Source organism: Dreissena polymorpha, chromosome 9, assembly GCF_020536995.1.
Source record: "Dreissena polymorpha isolate Duluth1 chromosome 9, UMN_Dpol_1.0, whole genome shotgun sequence".
Lineage (NCBI taxonomy): Eukaryota > Metazoa > Mollusca > Bivalvia > Myida > Dreissenidae > Dreissena > Dreissena polymorpha.
Genome location: NC_068363.1, coordinates 76,047,117 through 76,066,912, shown reverse-complemented (window position 1 = coordinate 76,066,912; position 19,796 = coordinate 76,047,117). Strand labels below are relative to the sequence as shown.

At 34.8% G+C, this 19,796-nt stretch overlaps 1 protein-coding gene across 5 annotated transcripts in view; it reads left to right on the top strand.

Annotated features, from left to right (window-relative positions):
• Positions 1-19,796, top strand: part of LOC127845395 (uncharacterized) — a 232,783-nt gene that overhangs the window by 35,970 nt on the left and 177,017 nt on the right. For 3 of the 5 annotated variants that reach the window (XM_052376273.1, XM_052376277.1, XM_052376276.1), the window contains exon 3: positions 2,361-2,481. In XM_052376273.1, coding sequence (XP_052232233.1) covers positions 2,361-2,481 — 121 coding nt within the window. Of the gene's footprint in view, positions 1-2,360; positions 2,482-10,455; positions 10,669-11,117; positions 11,316-11,803; positions 18,097-19,796 lie in introns of those variants that run through there. The other 2 variants (XM_052376275.1, XM_052376274.1) reach the window with 2 other exon arrangements.

Here is a 19,796-nt window from a genome sequence, read left to right as displayed (position 1 = left end):
ATGTGTTATAAATATACAGAAAAAGTTTTGCTTGTTATCTGCCTTCCTACTATTAGTACTATATGGTGATTTTACAATGTTACTAAAATATGTTTTGTTTTTAGAGCAATACAAAAGTGCATTATTATATTTTGTGTAATATTGCTTAATTTTGAAATATAACAACACAATTTTTTATTGTATTTAATAACATTTATAAAGTATGATAAAATATTAATAATATTATCAATAGCAATATTTAAGATAATTATATCAATAATGATATCAATAATATCTTTATATATTCAGTGAAAGCTGTAACATTATAATGAAATAAAAATTAATAAAACAACATGTACATGAACTATATAAAGCAAAGGTTATATAGCAGAATACTTTTTTTCTAGCAATCCATATGATAAAATTCAAAATCACTCAAGAAATTTCATCAGATATCTAAAAAAAACTCTTTCCAACTGCAATATTTCTTGTTGTGATGATTAAGATAATATCGTATTGAAAGCCGTATATTTCGGATTATCTTCAACATTCTATCCACCAGCATGTCACGATAAGTTCGATAAACTTCAATGGGTCCCCTGTACAGCGATAGTTCCTCCACGTTGAAGAGTTTTGATATTAAGGGAGATTACTTTAATAATTTTGCAGCTGTTGCTTGTATTATCTCCTGATTATTTTAGTGACTTTATCACTAAGTGCAGGGAATCACAGAATGCCCCATCAGATATCCTCCTATCTAGGTGGGGTAGACAAATTTTTCGATCCCAACGAAAAAGAATATCTTCAGCCCACCAAAAAAACATCACACGAATCAAGGCAGTATCTTTGAAGATAATCACAGGACTTAAGAAATGTTGATAAGGCTGATAAAACTGTAAAAAGTGTTCCATTTTATCGGTTTGTGTCTGTTTTTATCGATTCAGGCTTATACAATTTGACCAAAAATCAAAATTAAATAATGGCTGCAGATAGGGTTGTGCATTCTAGAGTTGATAGGGAGATTGGTTGATGGCGTAGCGGTATTATCGATGGTTTTCAAAGTAAGATAAGGGTACTACTCTCCCCTGGTTTTGCACTGAAACGGTTCAATGAGATAACTAGAGGTATTTAAAGAAACTTATCTTACAGTATCAGCATACTGTTTTAAAAGAGGCATTTGGGCCGGTGATTATTCTAAAATCTTAATTGTATCTCTAGATGATAAGGGTATCACGCTTATCGACGATGTACTTAAAAAGATATTTTCATTGGAAGAAACGACTTGAATTTGAAAGACAATCTCTATATCAAACTCTATATCAAACATCGCCACTGTGCGTTTTGAAAGTTTCAGATTTAAGCAGGTATTTGAATTGACATTCTTGGTCGAGTGTCGTAGAAGGTTTCAGGTAGCTGATGCTGTAATAAATTAATCTTCGTACAGAATCCATGCTGGTGGTTAGTTTAATTCGGAAGATTTGATCAAATCATTGGGGGTGAGCTTCAAAGAGAAAATTTGCAGATATAATGCTAGTATGAAACCAAGTTGCGCACCAAAAAAATATTTAAACATATTTGAATGCTGCGATTGATAAGAATTGTTTTAATGTCTTTTCCATTTGTTGCATTTGATATTTGGGAGGTATCAAGATTTGTCCAACTGATAATGCACTGCCTTATCTTGTCTCACAAATAAGAAGGTGTTTTTCCAATAGTCAGTGCATTCTGTGTGAATTTTGGGGATCCATCAAGAATGTTCATGCTTAACCCTTTACCACTTGGATACGTATTTTGATGCATTTGTAGTCCCTTAGAAAAGTTAAATTTAATTAAAGACCTGTCTTTCTAGATTCAAGCTTTTAATGGCTTCATTTCAAACCCTAAGATACTTATGAGTAGAAAACAGCATAAAACCTGTTACTCACAGGCTGTTCTGGTTTTATGCTGTTTGCACATAGCCATTTTCACTTGGCTTAGACTGAGTGGGTAAAGATTAACTCACATTGCTTACATTGCTTACAGTATTTTTTTAATTACATTTAAGAAAATAAAAACATGACTTTTCAGCCATTAATTAAGGTTTTGGAACTGTTATATGAAATTTTCATTTTCTGTTCTTTCTTCAACTATTTTCTATTGTAAATGTATTCAGCAAAGTTTAAGAAAAATTTGCCAGACTGAAGGATTCTCAGACATTTCAAGTTCAACGATATAATTTGTTCCATTGTTCTTGTCTTGTTTTGTGAGTATATTTGTTTATTTTTTACTTTCAATGTCAAGATGGCCAGTTCATAGATTAAATTTGTTCGGTTTGTATTTTCCTGTTTAGAGAGTAAATATTTTTCTTTTTTTGTTCAGAGATTATTTTGTTCTATTTTTAGTTTCAAGGTCAAGATGGTGAGTTCTCATTCATTAAGGTCACAGAAGAGACGGGGGCGTGGCTCTCTTTGCTCCGCCCAGCAGAAGCAGGGTCATGTCATAACACCTGTGTCTACTTTGAAGGTAACCATAGTTACTTATTTAGACTCAATCTGGGAAAACTGGGCTTTATGCTTGGGCATAAAGTTTCTTCCCTAATTAGCCTGTACATTCTGCACAGGCTAATCAGGGTCAACACTTTCTGGGTTTGGTTAAGAAGAGACCTCCTTGAAATGAAAAATTTCATGAAAGCAGAAAGTGCCATCCAATATTAGCCTGTGCAGACTGCACCAGCTAATGGTGGACCACACTTTACACACATGCATAAAGCCCAATTGTACCCAAATGAGGTGTAATTTAAAGGAGAATGATTATTTTAACTTGATAAATATAGTATATTAATATTTTTCCTGCTCAGTTGATAAGTGTATACCAGCAATTATAACAAAAAAGCTCACTAAACAAGTATAGATTTTAATCATAATCATTGATTTATATTAAGCATTTGTTAAAAAAAAAAGGAGTTTTCAAAGGATATTTGCAATATTTGTAACAGTATTCACAAACGCAACTCTCAACTGGGTCTATAATAATATGATTAGTAAATAATTTTATCACATGCTATACCCTGTTTCCCAGGTAATACAACCCTTACATAATTTTTTTTATTACACATGTGTTAATACAACATTTTTAAGCGTTTTCATTGGCTTAGCTTTCGTTTATTGACCAATCGCATTTTGTTATTTTGCTGAAATGAAGTTGCAAAGTCAAATGAAGTCACAAAATGTAAACAACATTCGGGATTTATCATAATGTTTGTGTAAATATTTATTAAATTTGCTTATTTAAAAGCATGTGATAAAAAAGATCTGACACTCGTTGTCATATCATACCATATTTTATTAAACTTGTCCAGGAAATTCGTTAGTAAGCTCGCCAAAGGATCGCTTACAAACAAAATTCCTGAACTCGCTTAATAAAATATGGTATGATATAACAACTCGTGCCAGATCCTATATATATAGATATAGATAATAATATCATATAGTACTGTTTTCAGTTTAAACACAATTGTCACCAGGTTGAAATTTATCAGACATTTTAAAGTTTGCTTTTTTTTGCTTATTTGAATATTTCAAACTGGGCACCAATTGTCTCTTACTTTTTTATTAAATCAGATATTGGCAAATGCACTTACAGAACTGGTTGTAGCATGTTTTTTAAGTGTCCTTACGTCTGCAGTCAGTATTTTCCATTTTATACTAATGACTATAATTTGACATTATCTCAAAACAAAATGTATTTGAAAAGTGCATGATAACATATTTTAATGACGTGATGATTATTGCAAACATAATTTGTGTTCTTCCCAAGTTGATAACAAAGTTCTATACATTGTGAGTGATTGTCTAATCTGTTCTTGCCTTAAGGCAGATTGTATCGTTACTTCAAAAGTTTGTGATCGTATCGTACAGGGGGAAAAAAGCACATAATGAAATGAAAATTCTAAAATGGCTTCAATGTTAAATGAGATGCAAAATGCATGATGTGAACTTAAGTTTATAACAAGATACCTGCATAGGGCATTGGTTATGAACATAATAAAACTACCTTGTTAGTGAGAAAGGATTACTATTTCTAGACATTAGTAATGGATGTAAATGTATATTTGAGATAAAGTTCTAGATACAAATCACCGCCTGTAGATCGCATTTGTTGTTACAGGGCAGTGCGTGGGGAATAGATCTACGCTAAATGACATACCTTCAAATATTGATTGTCACTTTGTATTGATTGGTGCGCGCCACTTTTCACATCAGTTTTCACTACTTTTATCGCTGTTTGATCGCAATGTTGGGATAATGTTAGTTATGTTCATTGAAGTGCGCAAACTTTCTAGATTGTAGTCTTCATTAAGATTTTCATTATTATTGGCTCCAATATTATCGATAAATCTAATGGCATTGTTTTTTCTTTGTTGTTTTTTGGTTAATATGTTTTGATGCATTCACATTTTCACTGTTTGTAATATAATTTCCTTACTTTTCCTGTATTTTATTGCATATTATGTTGACTTTTTTCTGTTCTATTCTAAATTTATTGAAAAGTGGATAACTTATCAGAAATAACTGGGCATTGGCTTTAGGGTGTGAAACAAGTCCTACTGATAAAAACAAATTATTCAAATTTGAAAGGGCACATTGATGATACCACTTTTTTCCTGAGTTTTTTTTCTATAAGAAATATTGAAATATGCATTTCTAAGTTGTACCAATTGGACACAATCTATTAATCAGATGTTTGATGCAAAATGTTTGCAGATTATTATTCTAATGAAGGGGCCTTCATAGTCATGGCTTCTGTGAACATTTGATACGGTTTGCTTAAACACCAAACGCTAAGTTCCTTGGCAATTGTTTGATCTTAAAATGCGAACATTAAAGAAATAATCCCTACAAAATCCGTTTTATAGCTTAATTTAAATACAAATCTATGGACAGGTCCTGGAATCTTTTTGAAAATTAAGAGATCTTCATGTTTTGATAGCCATATTGTGAATACTTTGAATCAGGTCCTTTCATTGAGAATTAATGTTTATTTTTGTCCGAAATATTATCCGCTGGTATTATATAAAATCAATTTTAGCGCAATATGCAAATAATTTCCTGATCAGCATCATGCAGAACCTTGTTATCAGACTTTGAGGGATCTGTTTCAAGAGAAAGCTTTCCTTGTTGCTCAAACTTCCTCATTATGTCCGAGCTTTTGTGAACCCATCAACAAGCGAAGATAAATCTTGTTCACTGATTCTATCTTTATTCAACATAAAAAATGTCACATATTGTGATATGCAAGTATCTGCTGATATGCAAATGAGGGCATTAAACTTGGATAAGATATAAGCCGATTAATCGAAATATTTTTCCTTTGTGTTCCTTAACAGTCGGGTCATGAATATTTTGTCATACAAAATAATCTTCACTAGATTGCTATCTGTATTCTATTCACTAGTGAAAACCATAAAAAATTGGTGTCATTTTTTTCATAATGCAGAGCTCCAGATAAGGTTTCCGGTCAATTAGTTTTCACTACAAGATTTTTTTTCGCAATTAGTTTTTTTCCAAAATTCATCATTTCCAATTTTTTTTTCTTACAATGAAACCATGTAGAAGAAAGTGGCAGAAAGTGTATTATTTACAGCTTCTCTATGTTCTGTACTTTTGTTGTGCTTGACTATGGTGTCTCTTTGAGTGTTGCACGAGCCCTCTCTCGCCCAGACAGACGCCACATTGTGTTTTATACAAGAAGAACACCTCAAATGAATATCGGCATCCGAGCCTTCAATCTGTAACCAGGGAAAGTCATTTTGCATGCTGAGATCTGTTTTTGCGTGATACCGCGATGTTTGGGTTTGGAGATCTTTGATTCCACCGTTTTTGACACTATATAAGATAATAGACCGCCAACAATAGACTTTGGACTTTGAAACTAAGTGTACTTGGCGCTGTCGCCGAATGAAGTTTCTTTTGAACTCGTCCACGCTTTTCAGCCGCCATGTTCAATTTTGTAAACAGAAGAGCGGAAACAGAAATGCGAATATTATTGGTTACAATCAACTAATTCCCAGACACGGTATTGGAAATCTGGTTATCATTTAACTTTCACTGTGCAGAACTCAGAAATTCTGTACGATCAAACAGCCGGTCATAATTTGGATCCGTCTGTCTCAATTCGTTTTGATACGATGGATTTTGATTTTCTTTTAGTTTTTCTTTCAAAACAAATCGTAATAACGATAAAACGATGCTTATCTGGAGCTCTGATAATGATCTAATGGTTTTGTCATTTAGAGTACAAATACTTGGCAAGAAATTTTCAACTGAAAATTTAAATTCATAGGTTAAATACCTAGGTTTCCCTTAATGTGCATAATTAATGTGCAGCCTTATCTGGGACTACACTGAACACAAAAAGACTGAAAGACAGACACAGACAGACAGACAGATTGACAGACAGATTGACAGACAGATAGACAGACAGACAGACAGAGATATACCGACAGACAGACAGACAGAGATATACCGACAGACAGTGACAGACAGACATTGAAAGACACAGGCAGACATACAGACAAACATTCAGACAATTCAGCAGAAAGACATATGGAAACAGACAGAGAGACACAGACAGACAGACAGTGACAGCCACAGGCAGACAGACAGACATATATACAGACAAAAAGACAGACATACATACAGAAACAGACAGAGATACACAGACAGACAGACAGTGACAGACAAAGAGGCATACAGACAAACATACAGACAAACAAACAGACAGACATATGGAAACATACAGAGATACACATACAGACATACAGTGACAGACAGACATACAGTGACAGACAGACATACAGTGACAGACAGACATACAGTGACCGACAGACATACAGTGACAGAAAGGCAGGCAGACAGTGACAGACACAGGCAGACATACTGACAAACAGATAGACACACAGACAGACAGACTTACAGCAACATACAGAGATACACATACAGACAGACAGTGACAGACACAGACAGACAGACAGTCACAGACAAACAAACAGACAGACACACAGACAGACAGACAGACACTGTCATAGAGACAGAAAGACAGACACAGAAAGACAAGAACAGACAGCCTGATTATGTATTTTTTTATTCTTTACAATTTTAACACATTTATGTCTAGTGGACTCTCCCATTCTTCTAAATTGGATCATTTTATTCCCAAAATTAGGGATGTCCAGTATATTTATTTCTATATTTAGAATATTTCTTTCAGAAATTCCTTTTAGCAAACAGCGCAGACCCAGATGAGACGCCGCATCATGTGGCGTCTCATCTGGGTCCACGCTGTTTGCAAAGGCCTTTTTTCTAGACACTAGGCATAAATGGGTTAAATATGGTGAAAAATTCATAAACTAGTCTTACGTCTCTGTTGATTGATCAAAGTTGATTATAATTGACTGTGTCGTTAAATTTTTGTACTGATATATGTTTAATTATATTTAATGCTGATAGATTCCTAATTGATTTCTGATAATCTTTTGTCTGATTCATTAGCAATCATCCCAGCATTGTTCTGAAATATTTGATAATCAAAGTGTTTAGGTGCGTAATCAGAGATAATCTTTTGACACACAAAACATATTCTTATGTTTTAAAGACACTGTTCCACTGATTTATATGGAATGGTAGTTATTTGAAAAAGGCTGTAAAAGTTTTTAGGGAACCAGTGTTCACTTTCAAATCAATGTGAAACTTTCTTAGTGTGCCAAAAATTAGATTTCAGTGAAACTAAACATTTATACATTCATCACTACCGTGAATATTTAACAACAATATTTTTCCATCAATGCATTAGTCTTCCGGCGTCAGTTACTCTTCTTGGCAAATTTAACTGTAAATATAAACTATCACAAATATCAAAAAAATAATGTCAATTTCTAACAAATATACCAACAATAAATTACAAATTTAAAAACAGTTTCTTCCACCAAACATTTTTTATCCGCCCGCTCGGCGGAGGGACATATAATTAGTAGTGTCCTTCTGTTTTTCCGTCTGTCACAAAATTTTGAAATTTGCAGACGATATAAATTTAACAAATTTGCATGTTTAGTTATTTATGATTTAATAATCCACATGTGTGTGACCTTTAAGCTACTCTCGCATTATTGTATTTGTTTAACGGTATTGGAATTTAGCATAAAATAGAAAGAAAGTTTGTTGTTTTTGATAAATGAGTGAATATTTATTTCATTTTATATTCAAATTCCGAAATGGTAACAAAAGCGCTACCAGGTTAAGACATTGAATGCATGTTTAACACTTTGCATGCTGGGAAATTTGTAGTCTGCTAAAATGACGTCTGTTGAATTTCTAAAATAAGCATTTTCTTCGATTTTTTTTTTAAAGAATACTATCAGAATAGCAAACAGTTTGGATCCAGATGAGACGCCACAGAACGTGGCGTCTCATCTGGATCCAAACTGTTTGCAAAGGCCTTTAAAAATCGGTTCCCGCACTGAAAGAGCTAACAATATGTGACAAATTATAAAATGAAGCCCTCTTTGCTGGACTATTAAGAAATTAATTAAATGTCACTTATCCTAAAATTAAAGAAATACAGTTCTTTGTTATATGCGCATTTATAAGGACACAATGGTGGTCATCAATTTAACTCTTTCAGTGCTGGAACTGAATTATGAAGGCCTTTGCAAACAGTTTGGATCCAGATGAGACACCACAAAACGTGGTGTCTCATCAGGATCCAAACTGTTTGCTATTCTGATAGTATTCTTTGAAAAAAATTAAAGAAAATGCTAATTTAAGAAATTCAGCAGACGACATTTTAGCAGACGACAAATTTCCCAGCATGCAAAGGGTTAAGGTGCATAAGCGTCTTTAAAACTGAATAATTAATTATGATTCATTCTGATCAGTTATTGTGATATACTCACCATTTATTTATCAGTATTCATTAGATTTCTGAAAAGCAATCGCAGTTATAAAATCTTTGGGCTTATCAAGCCCGTTATTTGCCAACAGTTTGATAGACATGAATCTAATTTTCTGAAGTGTTTAGTCTGTAATTATCAGAAATCAGATTTTAATGCAATCATTAAATGCTATCTACATATAAAATCTAGATTAAACTGTTCGCACAATATTGTGTTTAGAATTTGAATAGATCTAGTGTACGGGAATTTTAATGATATCGGCTGGCTGCTCATGTTTCAGATTTCACAGATAAAAATCGTGCCTTAAAAATTTAACGCCCGATAAGATCACAGTATAAGCACAATGAAGTAATGATGTGACAAATTGATTAATAGTATAAGATATTAAACCACTGAAGGGAGAGGGTCTTTTATGTTTTAGAGACTCATGAAATAATAAGCAAGCTGGCCTTTTGAAATGTGTTTAGCTTAGAGGTGACATATTATATAACAATTGAACTTGTTGTATAACAATGAAAGAAACATTAACCCTTAAAGCGCTGGAGCTGAATTTTAAAGGCCTTTGCTAACAGTTTGGATCCAGATGAGACGCCACAGAACGTGGCGTCTCATCTGGATCCAAACTGTTTGCTATTCTGATAGTATTCTTTGAAAAAAATCGAAGAAAATGCTAATTTTAGAAATTCTGCAGACGACATTTTAGCAGACGACAAATTTCCCAGCATGCAAAGGGTTAAAACGCTTGCTGAAAATGTAATAAAAAATTGAGAAAAATCAGTGACAAAAATGCAGGTCTGTTTGTATGGGCAAATAATTTGTAGATGTGATCTTCCCCTTGAACACAATCAGAAAACAATTTAGGCAAACCAAACAAAGTAAACAATTGAGGCAAACCAAACAAAGTAAACACTATTTTCTGCAACACCATCAACTTTAATTGAAATAGTAAAATGAATCAATGAAGTAAGTGACTTAAGCAGTTATGCTTAAAAACAAGGTTTGAGCATTTTTGAGAAACCAGAGCCTACAGATCAGCCAAACTGCCATGTGCGAAACTGAACCCTTTCACCTCCCACTTGTTAGTCAAATGCCCTAAAATAACTAGTCCAGGTCAGATTAACCCTTTGCATGCTGGGAAATTCGCCGTATGCTAAAATGTCGTCTGCTGAATTTCTAAAATAAGCATTTTCTTCGATTTTTTTCAAAGAAAACTATGAGAATAGCAAACAGTTTGGATCCTGATGAGACGCCTCATTCTATGGCGTCTCATCTGGATCCAAACTGTTTGCAAAGGCCTTCAAAATTTGGTTCCAGCACTGAAAGAGTTATAAGATATGAGCCTCACTCTGTGAAAAAGGGGTACGGGCTAAACAGGGACGACACTGTCCGCCTTAACTAGGCTTTTGCTAAGAAGAGACTTTCTTTTAACAAAAAATATGATTAAAGCAGAAAGTGACGTCTCTGATTAGCCTTTGCAGTATTTACACACATGCATTAAACCCCCTTTTTACAGAGCAAGGCCCATATTAGTTTTAAATTCCACGTAGGAGGTAAAATCTGGTGTGAGGTGGAAGAAGATCTTGACGAGGGGACTGAACTCTTGGCATCATTCACCACCAGTCAGGGCAGCCCCAGCGCTAGTGTAGAGCCAGAGAGACGAGACAGAGTAGAGGCACCTGTCCGGGAAGCAAGAGTTGTTGTCCCTACTGGAGTGAAGAAACCCGAGGCCAAGTCTGGTATCTCTGTGACACCTCAACCAGGTCGGTGATCATAATAAATTTATATGATATAGACCTCCAGGGGGGGCTTGACGTTTTCAAATTGTAGATAATTGTTTATGTTTGCATTTGTTATTATTCTTACTTGGGTCGTGTTGACAATCAGTGAATTGTTAATTAGCACATTTAAGACATTTCCTAAGTAGAATTTAATTTTTAACATTAATTCAGTATTACCTTGGGGTTGTATGGTTGAGAATGTACACTCCGATTCACTTTTAATCGGCCAAAGAATAAAGATACATCAACATTTACTGTAAAATCATGTATATTTGTTGGCTTAAAATTTTGTGGTTCTTAAAAACAGACTTTTGGACTCTTCAATTTCTTATTCTGGAAAATAACAAACGTATTTGTGTTGGTCCTTTTTTTATGTTTTTGTCATACACTAGTAGATTGGTCAATGAAATCATGTTCTATCTGACTTCCAGCCCTGATCTATGGCTGCCCGTTCTGCTACGTACGTTTCTCAAGCCGTCGTACCCTGGACGCTCACCTGACCTACTACTGCTCCAAGAAGCCTGCAGGTTTTGTCAGTCTCTCGGAGCTTCAACAGCGGATCCAGTTACAGACACAGGCTGTGCAGTTGGAGCTGCAGGCGAGGAACAAGGTCGATGATGAGGATACGGGTGAGTAAAACTTGGTCAGGTGGCATCGAGGACATATGGCTTAAAATTCTACCATTAAGAAATTGCATAAAATACTAGTATGACTTGTTGCATTCAATACTAGTATGACTGATTGCATAATATGCTAATAAGACTGATTGCATAAAATACTAGTATTACTAATATGCTATTATTACTGATTGCCTTCAATACTAGTATGCCTGATTGCATTAAGCACTAGTATGACTGATTTCATTCAATACTAGTATGACTGATTGCATTCAATACTAGTATGACTGATTGCATTCAATACTACATGTAGTATGACTGATTGCATTCAATACTAGTATGAGTGATTGCATAAAATACTAGTATGACAGATTGCAGAAAATACTATAAAATAAGTTTATGTTGTGTGTTTTTTACTTGAAAAATGAGTAACACTAATATTTTTAATGAGTTTTGCTTATCTTCAACTTTAAAATGATTTTCATTTTCTACTTTTGCAGATTCTCCAATCAGCAAAGAGCAGACAACTCCCAGGGGCATTAAACGTGCGGCTGATGAAATGTCACCAGAACCAAATGAAAACAGCTCCGACGCTGGATCCCCAAGGCCAAAGTCTCCTAGAAAAGCCGTCTCACACAAGTGTCAATTCTGCTCCTACTCCACTGACAAGCCCGCAAACCTTCAGCTTCATTTAGCAACACACAAAACAGCGATAACGCTTAAGCCGACAGAAGTTGAGCGACTGTCCGTCTCGCCAGCCTGCAATGATGAAATGTTCTGCAAGGAATGTAAGATACAGTTCTCGTCTATGAGCACCTATCAAGGGCACAAGGAATTTTATTGTAGATTTCGTCTGGGAGCAGGGAAAGAATCCGAAAGCGAGCTTGCTTCCCCAGGCAGTGGAAGTCAGGCGGTGAATGAAATGACGTTAAAAGTGCTTAAATCAAATCAGTTGGCTGTAGAATCGCAGCTGTCTGCCAAAGGGCAACTTCACCCGACCCTTCTAGCTTCAAGTCCACACCTTCTGCATTCCCAGGCTCTTGTCTCGGAACTTACGTTAAAATCACAACAGAATGAAATAACTAAAACCACGGTAAAGGCGCACAAACCTGTTAGCGCAACAGTAACTCACAGTTTACTTTTGTCGCCAAAAATGTCAGAAGACCAGCCTTTAGATCTGAGTAAATGGGCTAAAAAAGACAGCAACGATGAGAAGAGATTGGTTTTAAGCAAAAGTGAAACTTCAGCTAAAGAAATTTCTTGTAAGTCGGAACAGTTAAGCCCAGCAGCAAAGAAAATCAAATCTGAGGGGAAATTGCCAGAAATTCAGACTGCACTTCCAAAGACACCCCTAAACATTCCAACTATCCATCCATCTTTGTTTCTTAATAGTCAGCCTATTCAGTACGTTAACAAGAAGCCAATTCCACCATTGCAGTCAGTGAGTCGATGTGTTGAGTGTAACATTGTCTTCTATAAGCACGAGAACTACTTGATTCACAAGGAACATTACTGCTCGGGACGACACAATGGCAAAGAATCGTCTTCTTCAGATTCTGAAAACCAGGACAGTGACAGTCCTGCAAAAGATGCCGAGTCATTGCCAAAAGTGGATATTCAACACAAAGAGAATGGACTCAAAGAAAGTGAAAGTAATGAAAAGATCAAAGAATTAAAGGAAACTGTACTGGAAACGAGAAAAGAAGTGTGTTACAAATATTTTTGCATTCCGTGTAAGATTAAATTCAGTTCTGCAGGAACATTAAATGCGCACAAGGAATTCTACTGTCCGCATGGGAAAGAAAATCAGACAAGTCTTTCTGACAATGAAACTTGCAAAGATGATCCGGCAGGGGGTGTAAATGTGCTGAACTATCAATGTGAAAACTGTAAAACTGACTTCTGCTCAGCAAGACTTCTCAAACTTCATGTATGTATGGGAGAGTTATCTCCGTCCCCTCTTCTAAGATGTCCATATTGTGACTACGTTACCCAGACTGAAAATCGCCTCTCTGAACACATGAAAGTTCACGTCCCTACGAAGGCATTCAAATGTAATTTGTGTGGTTACCGTGGAAACACTGCCAGAGGAATGAGAATGCATGGGAAAGTCCACATGGAAAATGGTGAAGAATTCACTGATGATAACATGATCGAATTCGAAGAACCCCCGCTAGTCCCCATTCAAAGAAACGGATTAAGTGACAATAAGGGACCAGTTGACATGGAAACTGAACTTATTCGTATGAAAAATGAGCCATACAAGAGAAGACGGTCTCGAAAATCCTTTGAGAAATCGGAAAACATGGTGCCGTTCTTAAATCCAACATTGCAGATCTGTGCAGCCTGCGGGCAGACTTTTACAAACATGAACGATTTTGCGATTCATCTGCGCATGCACGAAATCGCAATGCTGGAAGCCATGAAGAATCTGAAAAGCCTACATTGTGAGCATTGCAATGAATACGTGGCCGAAACACTGACCAGCTTGCTGATTCACATGCAGACCAAACACCCGGAACAATTTCCCGGAACGAGCAAGTCGGAAAAGGATGCATCTTCCGAAGACGAAAGGTCAAGGTCAATGAGCCATGCTACGGTGTCAAGGTCGTCTTCTGTAGAGAGCTCTCAGACTGCAGGTCATGATGACAGACAGAACTGCTCGTTTTCCAGTGAGAAGGACATGTGTCATAGCGTTGACACAGGTAGGGGTGAATCAAGCTACGTAGAGGTTAAAGTAGAGATAGACGCGAGCGATTCGGAAGTTGAGGAAAATAATCCCAGGTTTGATAAGGTCAAGGTCACAAAAGGATCTCAAGATGTCAATGATCTGTCTGTAAAATCTCATCATCATTCAAACGCCAGCCCATCATCCCATTCCAGTGAAGAACATAGATCTAAAAAGCGCGGTTCTCCAGAAATCCTGCAGAATGAGCCTTTAAAGTCTGAAGTGTCTAGAAAAACTGAAGGATCGCTAACCAACTCTAAAACATTGTCAGTTAAAATAGAATCTGAGTTGCCACAAAGCTTGCGTCTTCAGACTGACTTTTCTCGAATAGCAAAAGAGACACGGCCCAGATCGCCTCGAAAGGACGCGAGCAAACATGAACCCAAATTATCACCAAAGCTGTTGTCGCCAGACCCCAAAACACGATACTTGATGAACATAAAGCAAGAACAGCATTCCCCTGTCTCCACTCCAGTCACACCAAAAAAGTCAACATCGCCAATAAGTCCAAAGACGCTTATTACTTCTTCAAAGGTTTCGCTACCACTAGAGCAGCTCTCCCCAAAGCTTCAGGATATTTCATTACTTTACAACCACCCCGCAATCTTTTCTCCTTACGCTTTTCCTCTCGGATTTCCGCTACCGATGGTTCCGCCAGTGAGCTTAATCGCAAGTGCACCCGCTAATGGGAACCCTAGCGAACGGAACGGACGGAAATATTGCAAACATTGTGATATTAACTTTACTTATTTATCGTCATTTTTGACTCACAAGAAATATTACTGTAGTGCTAGAAATGGGACGGAGGATACTGATAACCAGACTGCAACTGCGTGATGATTACAGATGATATACCGTCAAGTGTTTGAAAAAATTACTTTTTGGTTCGCACGTATTTTTTTCCGGATTAAAAAAAAACAAACGAAGAATTTGCATCAGTCATTTTTAGAGTTAGTCATTTATAGCAACTTTATTGCTAGTTTGTTAAGTGTGGGTGCACATTATTAGTGAAGGGATGAGCTTTTGTGATATATATATATATATATATATATATATATATATATATATATTATATAATTTATTGTGCCATATCTTGTAAACTTAAATGTTCACGACATGTTATTTGAAAAAGCACAGTAATCACTATAGTTAACATATTACGCATATGTCTGAATATTTTAAATCTAACAAAAAAACAACCATTTATTTAAATATATGTTAAATGACCATTTGTTAACATCTGTTAAATATTGGTTGCATTCAAAAATAGGTATTGTCCATTTATTTTCAAATGTTCTGTTACAATTTATTTAGTGTTTTAATTAAACTGTTATTGCATGTTTTTTGCCATGCATTCATACTGGTTTTATATGTTTGATTTCTAGGCTGGAAAGCGTCAATGCAACAATTATCTTGTCTGCAACAAAATACATGTTAATGTATCATTAAATGTGCTTACAAAGTGTGCTACTGTTGTCCATTCCAAAATATTCAATTTATATTTCTTGGTAACTTTTGCAACCTTTTTCTAGGGTTGTCTGAAACCAGCTTTGCAAAAGTATTGTTATGATCAGTCACACTGTTTTGGTTTGTTGTTGTTGTTTATTCTTTGATAAATTCTGTGTAACAGCATACTTATGTTTGCCACAAGCAAATATTAAAGACAAACTGATGTCTGTTTGTTTGGAAAAAATATCACTTTAACTATTGTTGTTATGTGGATACACAGAGTCCTTATGACTGTTTATTTCACCACATTAACTAAGCATGTTTGAAATGATCTGATATTACATTGCATGGGCATTAAGCTTTAAAATAAATCTTCACCCGTTACCACTTAGATACGTATTTTAACGCATTTGTAGTCAATTAGAAAGTTATTTTTAAATTAAGACCTTTCTTTCTAAAGTCAAGTTTTAAAGGCTTCGTTTCCAATCCTTAGATACTGATGAGCAGCAAACAGCATAAAACCTGAACAGTCTGCAAGTTACTCGCAGGCTGTTCTGGTTTTATGCTGTTTGCCTATAGCCTTTTCACTTGCTTCTGAGTAAGACGTGGTTAATCCTCTCACTGCAGAAAACCTGTTGCTTGATTTACATATTATGTTATTGCTTTGTTGTTGTTGTTGCAGATTTGCCACAATTATTTCAACCACGTTTTGTTGGTTCTTAATTCATATTTAAGTATATCAAGTATATGCAGTCCTATGAGCTCATTATGGGAAGCAGTACATTTAAGCTGTGCTCTGAGAAAATGGGGTTTAATGCATGTGCTTCAACTGTCGTCCCAGATCAGCCTGTGCAGGAATCCGTGACAACACTTTCAGCTTACGCTGGATTTTCATAAAGAAAGGAGCTCCATAAAAGCGGAAAAATTGGTCCCTGATTAGCATGTGTGTACCAAACAGGCTTATCTGGGACAACAGTATTTACACAAATGATTTAACACCCATTTTCCCCTTAGCATAATTAAACTAGTGTAGACAATTTGACAAATGAGAAAGGTTTCTATTGCACTGAACATAAGTGTGTTAGATGTATTGATTTGTTGATGCACTAAACAGTTATAAGTCACATATGTTGAATGATGCATCATTCAGTTTGGTGTTAAAGAAATTTAACTTAACAATATAGGGAGAAAATTGTTTTTTGCTAGCTGGCTCCGGTTGATTTTACAATACATACTTTCCAACTTTAGCATGACTGGGCCCTTATTTGCAAACTGGGCCCTTAATGCAAACTGGGCCCCTTAGTTGCAGACTGGGACCCTTATTTGCAGACTGGGACCCTTATTTGCAGACTGAGCCCTTATTTGCAGACTGGCCCCTTATTTGCAGACTTGGTCCCTTATTTACAGACGGGGCCTTTATTTGCAAAGCACCTTAGGGGAAACTTAAGCATGGATCCCAAATTTATCAAATTCCTTTGATCCATGCACAGTAATTTGTGTTTACTTTTTAAAACATTAAAATGGATTAAACAAGTTCCTATTAATGAAATGAATAATATTTTCTACTTTTTAATAACTAACTTGGTGTTGTTACATTTTGATTTCTGAACAAAATGTGTGTTTTTTTCAGCATGGCATAGAAAGTTAATAACAATCTTAAGTGCTAGATTTTATTCAAGTCAATTGTGTCTATATTGACTGTTTTATAGTGATTATTAATTAGATAATGATGATGTATAATAGCAGATCTGTTGTCACTACAGTGTAAGGAACAGTGTATTTATAGACTTATCTCACGCAAGTTTTCTAATTATTTCCTTCACCTGAAATAGATAACATCAAAGCACAGAATATTAAGTAAGAGAACATTTTGTTACGATTTTCTGTTCATTATATCATAAAGTTTTAGTGTCTTCAACACAAATGTTTATGTTCTGTTCACATGCATTATAGTAAACTTTGGTGTTTTCTTTGCTTGACAGCTAATTGTTGTTTTCCTTGTTTTTAGCTTTCTAGTCTTCTGTGCAATTATTTATTCCTGTCTTTTTAGTGCCTGACGAACAAGCATGGAATAGTTAACATCATTCGTATAGATAATTCTAAGGATTTTATGGAATTACCAGAAAAACCTTCCAATTCCAAGAAAAAACTTCAACTTTAATTTATAAATACTGAAATGCTTTTCTCCTTTAGTTATATGATCCTTTATATTGTAATTTTGATTTAAAAAATAAGGTAGTCAATCAAGAAAATTAATTAATTTCTCTTTGTTTTTGTTTTCATAGTCATTTATCTTAGGTAAAAAAAGTAGACTGAAATTATGCAGATTTTTATCATTATAAATATAATTCCATAATTTTGGTTGCATTGCAAGATCATATCAGTTAGTTTGTATTATTGAATGTTAAATCATCCATGTAATTTCACAGGCCAGTTACTTCCCTTAGTTTAAGTGTTGATATCCAAGAGTTCTGTCCCTTTTCTATGGGGACACATTTGCACTTGTTATGTTGATATGGGAATATATGTATCAAAAATATCGAGTCAGCTTAGCTGTTGTAATGTGTCTATTAAACATTTGATTTGTTTCGATTTTATAATAAATATTGAAAAATGCTTGAGTTTGTTTTGGTTTAACAGATTGTTTACCAGTTGCTTAAATAATGATGTCACCATTACCTGGAGTGTCTGAATGCAGAGATGAAACCCATTATCGGCAGCTCAATCGGTTTAAAGCTTTGATTCAATTTAAAGAATCGCATATCATATCAGAACTATATTGATGTAAACAAGTTTTCTATTATGAGCAATCTAACTTTATCTGTCAATGACGCTTGATTGGTAGTTGTTGGCTCAGGACTTAGGAGTCAGGTATTACTCAAGTACACTGGGTAATCATAAGTAAACTACAAAGTACCTGGGGTAGGGACCGTTTACAGTTAAGTACCCTGGAATATGGCCATTTGCCTTCAAATGATACTTTTAAGGAAAATATTACAATGCAATTTGAAAAAAACATCCATACAATTTAGCAGAAACCTGAGTTAATAAGTTTTCTGGTGATTTACAATCTAAGGGACACAACCACAAACAGGAGAGGCAACAACATAAAACTATATTTCTGCATTTATTGTGTAATTTATATTAAACAAGATAACAAAGACAAATATTGTTTTTTTAAATATTTTTTATATCAGCAACAATACACACATGAATAAAAACAATAATTATGTGCCAAATATTACACAGTTGTTTTTCAAAATTGAAAAAAACAAAACAGGACAATACAAGGATTTTCATGCATACTGACTGAAATGAAAACATTTTTATTCAAATAAAAACAAGTACTTAAATAGATTTGTGAATTAAAATACATTCATGAACAGAGAAATATAATATAAAAACTGTGTATGCAATAAAAAATCTAAAAAAACAACAACAAATGAATAGAAAATAATAAAATGACAAGCATCTATGATGTATAGATTTGTTATAGTTGACATTTGTAAATAAACTTCTATATCCATATATATATTATTATATTTTGAATAAAAAATGATATGCTACTAAAAATATTTATAATAAAAACTGCAGTAAATACACCATTTTTTATACGCCCGTCTATGACGGGACGTATTATGGTATACCCCGCGTCCGTCCGTCCGTCTGTTAATGTCGTACGCTACGTCAAATATCCTTTGACAGATTTTCTTCAAATTTTAACACAATCTTAATATTGATAAACCCTGATCCCCTTTCGTTTTTGACGGAATTCTGAATTGTCGTTCCAGAGTTATGGGACTTTGTTCGTCAAAATTTCGTGATTTCATTGAATGTCCTACTGTAGCTCAAATATCCTTTGATGGATTTTTTTCAAATTTCAACACAATCTTAATATTGATAAACCCTGATCCCCTTTCGTTTTTGACGGAATTCTGAATTGTCGTTCCAGAGTTATGGGACTTTGTTCGTCAAAATTTCGTCATTTCATTGAATGTCCTACTGTAGCTCAAATATCCTTCGATGGATTTTTTTTTTTTTTTTTTAGTATCCCTGAAAAATTGAACAAGGTGAGCTTTTTTCTATTCCGATTGTACACTACCACTTACCCATCTACATTTCTCTTTTATTATTGGTCAAAATATCTATAACAGGTTTACTTCAACTCCATATCCTCTAAAGAAATGCATACATATACTCAAAAAAAGATATGGTATGAATGTCAAGGAGACGGCGCTCCATGCTCATGTACTTATAAAATAAACCATGTATTCAAATACAAATAAACTGAAGTAAAAAAATGATTCAAAGGGTTA